Source organism: Apis dorsata, unplaced genomic scaffold (assembly GCF_000469605.1).
Source record: "Apis dorsata unplaced genomic scaffold, Apis dorsata 1.3 scaffold_217, whole genome shotgun sequence".
Classification (NCBI taxonomy): domain Eukaryota; kingdom Metazoa; phylum Arthropoda; class Insecta; order Hymenoptera; family Apidae; genus Apis; species Apis dorsata.
This window is the reverse complement of record NW_006263500.1, coordinates 430,180-433,545: the sequence shown is the minus strand read 5'-3', so window position 1 is coordinate 433,545 and position 3,366 is coordinate 430,180. Positions and strand designations below refer to the sequence as shown.

Here is a 3,366-nt window from a genome sequence, read left to right as displayed (position 1 = left end):
ATAAATATATTTAAATTTAAGAAATAGCATACCGCAAGAATGCAATAGCTAAGCATGCATATAGTCAAAATATTCTTGAACATTTCCATGAAGCATATTGGACTCAATAGATGTTCAGTACGTTCTAGGAAACTTCAGTTAATATGTAATTAGAGAAAATTTCTAAAGAGAGATAGAAATAGATAGATAGATAAAAAGAAAGAAACAATAAAAATAGAAAGAAACTATACAAAAAGTGTTACCTTAAAATTCTCAAATGATGTTCAATGATTACACTTATTTCATCAACGCGTACATTTTTATTTTCTTCTTGAGGCCTATTTACAAATTCTTCGATCCACGTAATCATTATAGTTAGCTGACCAACAGCATGGCATGCAAACACTGTAGCAAAGCTGAAAGCGATAATAACGGTACCTGTTGCAATGTATGCTGCCAGAAATTGAAAACCAAGGACGATGTCATGTCCTGGATTAACATCAACCGGAATTTTATAAGTTGGAAAGGGTAAGACGTATATTTCCATGCTTTCGTTGCTGATTTTAATTGTCCGTTTAAAAGCTCCAAATACGGCACAAAAAATAATAGTACTAGTTTGCATGAAAGCCGCGAAACAACAGGAAATGATGCGACCAATTTTTGCATTTTTAAGCATTACTTGCCGATCATCTGTCCTCGTAATTGCCTTCCAATCCGCTTTCATGTGCTCTATACAATAACGTATATCATTTTTACGAAGTAATAGAATGGCATAATTGAGTCCTCCGCCAAAGCAATAGCCTATAGGACCGAGTGTTTTTAATTTCGAAATGATATCCTCTTTCACAAGAGTAAAATGTAACAAGCTTGGTATAATGACGAATAGTGCGATGATAGAACACAGGAAAATTAGAATCTTTGTCATTATCTTTTCAAATTTGGAGCTAGAAGATGAAAGTGGCCATACTCCTATCGTTTTCGAAAGCCATCTATTCATTTGTATGCTATATTCGTTCAGACTGCCAAACTTCTTCTGAATTGCAGCAATATCGTCCGCCATTCTATCTTTCCCCGACGAAGTTACAGAAACGACTGAATGGTGTATACACTGTCGTATGGATGATATACGTCGATCGATACATGTATTCCGTTGCCATAACTATTAGCGCAAGCAGTTAATCTGTATATTTACGATTCAGTTCATTGACGATAGTTGCACGTGTCGCACAATGTGTAGTCGATTGATTGGTAGAAATTAAATTAGATATCTTAGTGGAATGATAAAATTTTTAAGACTTTTTTAATAGAAGTGTGATTTATATATATATATAGAAGTGTGATTTTAAAATATATATATTAGCAAATGTCAAACGAAAATGGAAGATAAATAAGTGAATTTTCTTTTTATTAATTGCAATAATGTTTAAATCATACAATATAGTATATAGAAAATTATGAATCTAAAACTACTAATTTTCTCGGAATAATTTTCATAAAAAAAAGATCAACTCTAATTTTTATATATGATGCATTAAATAATTTTGAAATACATAGTGTGTCAGAATTTCTATTGCTTATTTTGAAATTTATATATGATTGTAGAATATAATTTTTAAAATAAATAAAATTTTCAAATGATAATCATTTTAATAAAATTTTTCTGGTTGCATCACGAAATATGTAAGGATACAGATAGATTCAAACATGTCTCAGATGATTGTAATATCTGTAACAGAAAATAATAAAGTGAAATATGAGTTTTGCAATTGATATGACAAAGGAAATCTTCCATAGATGAATCTTCCATTTACGTCACAAAAGACAAAAATAATTCTAAGAATTTTCCAGTTGTCAATTTTGAAGAATTTAAAATTATAAATATTAATATAAAATATTAATATCAATTTCTAGATAATACTGTATAATATCAATTATTATTAAAAAAATTATAGAAAAATTATATAATATTTATATAATTATATATATAATATTATATATAATATATTATTTATATAATTATATATATAAAAATTATATAATACTATTATATAATTATATAAATTGACAAATTAATGATTGTCCAGAAAATGATTGAATCTCTAGAAAATGATTGAATGTGAATTTTAGTTTTCATTCACAAATAATAAAACGAATAATTTTATAAGAATATAAAATATCTCTTCCGAAAAAATTTTATCAATGTAATATGATATGAAAATATTGAATATAAAAAATATGAGATACATTACGTTAATGTTCCTAATATTCTTATTTATAAAAAATTGAAAACAACATATAACAAATATGCTGTTATTCAATCATAATCATTTAATAATGTATCTCGATATAATTTCATTATCATAAATTCATAATATCCCAGAAAATATATATTTAATGTATATTAAATATACATTATATATATAATCTGCAAATTGAACGAAATCTATTTCGATTAGAAGATTTATTTAATATATAAAGCTAAAAATCGTTATCTATAAAAAAAGTATAATATTTTCATATAAATCTATATAAGTTGCACTTGTTCTTTATTTTTATATTATTTTTATATTATGTACATGATGTTTCACAATATTACCTAGTTGTTCACGTATCTCCATATTCTTATCTCTTTTCATATTGTCGAAAAAACATTATAATTTTGTCACATGAATTTCAAATTGTTCACAAGCATGCAAAAACAGTGATCAAACACTTAACAGTTACGAAATACATCACAAATGAGATTAAGTATTGCATCAATTGCATGATTTCGAAAAACAGAATGGATCGAAGAATTCATAGCAGATAAAGAAATTTTGAGATGTCATGATTTTGTTATTAATCATTTTTTTCTATTTTGTACAAAAAGACATCATAATAATATAAAAGGATCGTAATATATGAAATCGACATAATTGATGGAATTTTAAATTTATGATATATATTTATTTCAAATTTTTGATAGCTGATAATATGAATTGGACAATGTGTGTTCAATGTGTGCGCAATGGAAAATAAATTGTATATTTTTGAATTATTTTCAGTATCTGCACATGATTTGGACATGCTATATTTGAAAATGTCATTCTAGAAATTAGTAGATGAAGATGATTTATTTTTTACTTAATATTTTTTCTAAGATTATTTTTTTGGAATATAAATAATATATGTTTAAACCATTTCTTAAAGATGATCGATTTGCAATAATAATATTTTAAATATTCTGTATAATTAAATCGGTGTAAGTATATTACATAAATACAAAAAAATTTTTTAAGTTTTCTTTGTGCAAGTATATTGGAATGTGCTGTAATCTTATAATAATAATTATAAGATTATAAATTATAACTTTTCGAATAAGTAACATATACTTGATCATTATATATA

The 3,366-nt window shown here is 25.2% G+C and overlaps 1 protein-coding gene across 2 annotated transcripts in view; it reads right to left on the bottom strand.

The window, feature by feature from the left end:
* Positions 1-3,366, bottom strand: part of LOC102675906 (odorant receptor 82a-like) — a 6,960-nt gene that overhangs the window by 1,132 nt on the left and 2,462 nt on the right. Inside the window, exons 1-2 of one of the 2 annotated variants that reach the window (XM_006615175.2) lie at positions 243-1,374; positions 33-132 (exon numbers count right to left, since the gene is read on the bottom strand). In XM_006615175.2, the coding sequence (XP_006615238.1) occupies positions 33-132; positions 243-1,039 (897 nt within the window). In that variant the 5' untranslated portion in view covers positions 1,040-1,374. Of the gene's footprint in view, positions 1-32; positions 133-242; positions 1,375-3,366 lie in introns of those variants that run through there. The other variant, XM_031510245.1, reaches the window with a different exon arrangement.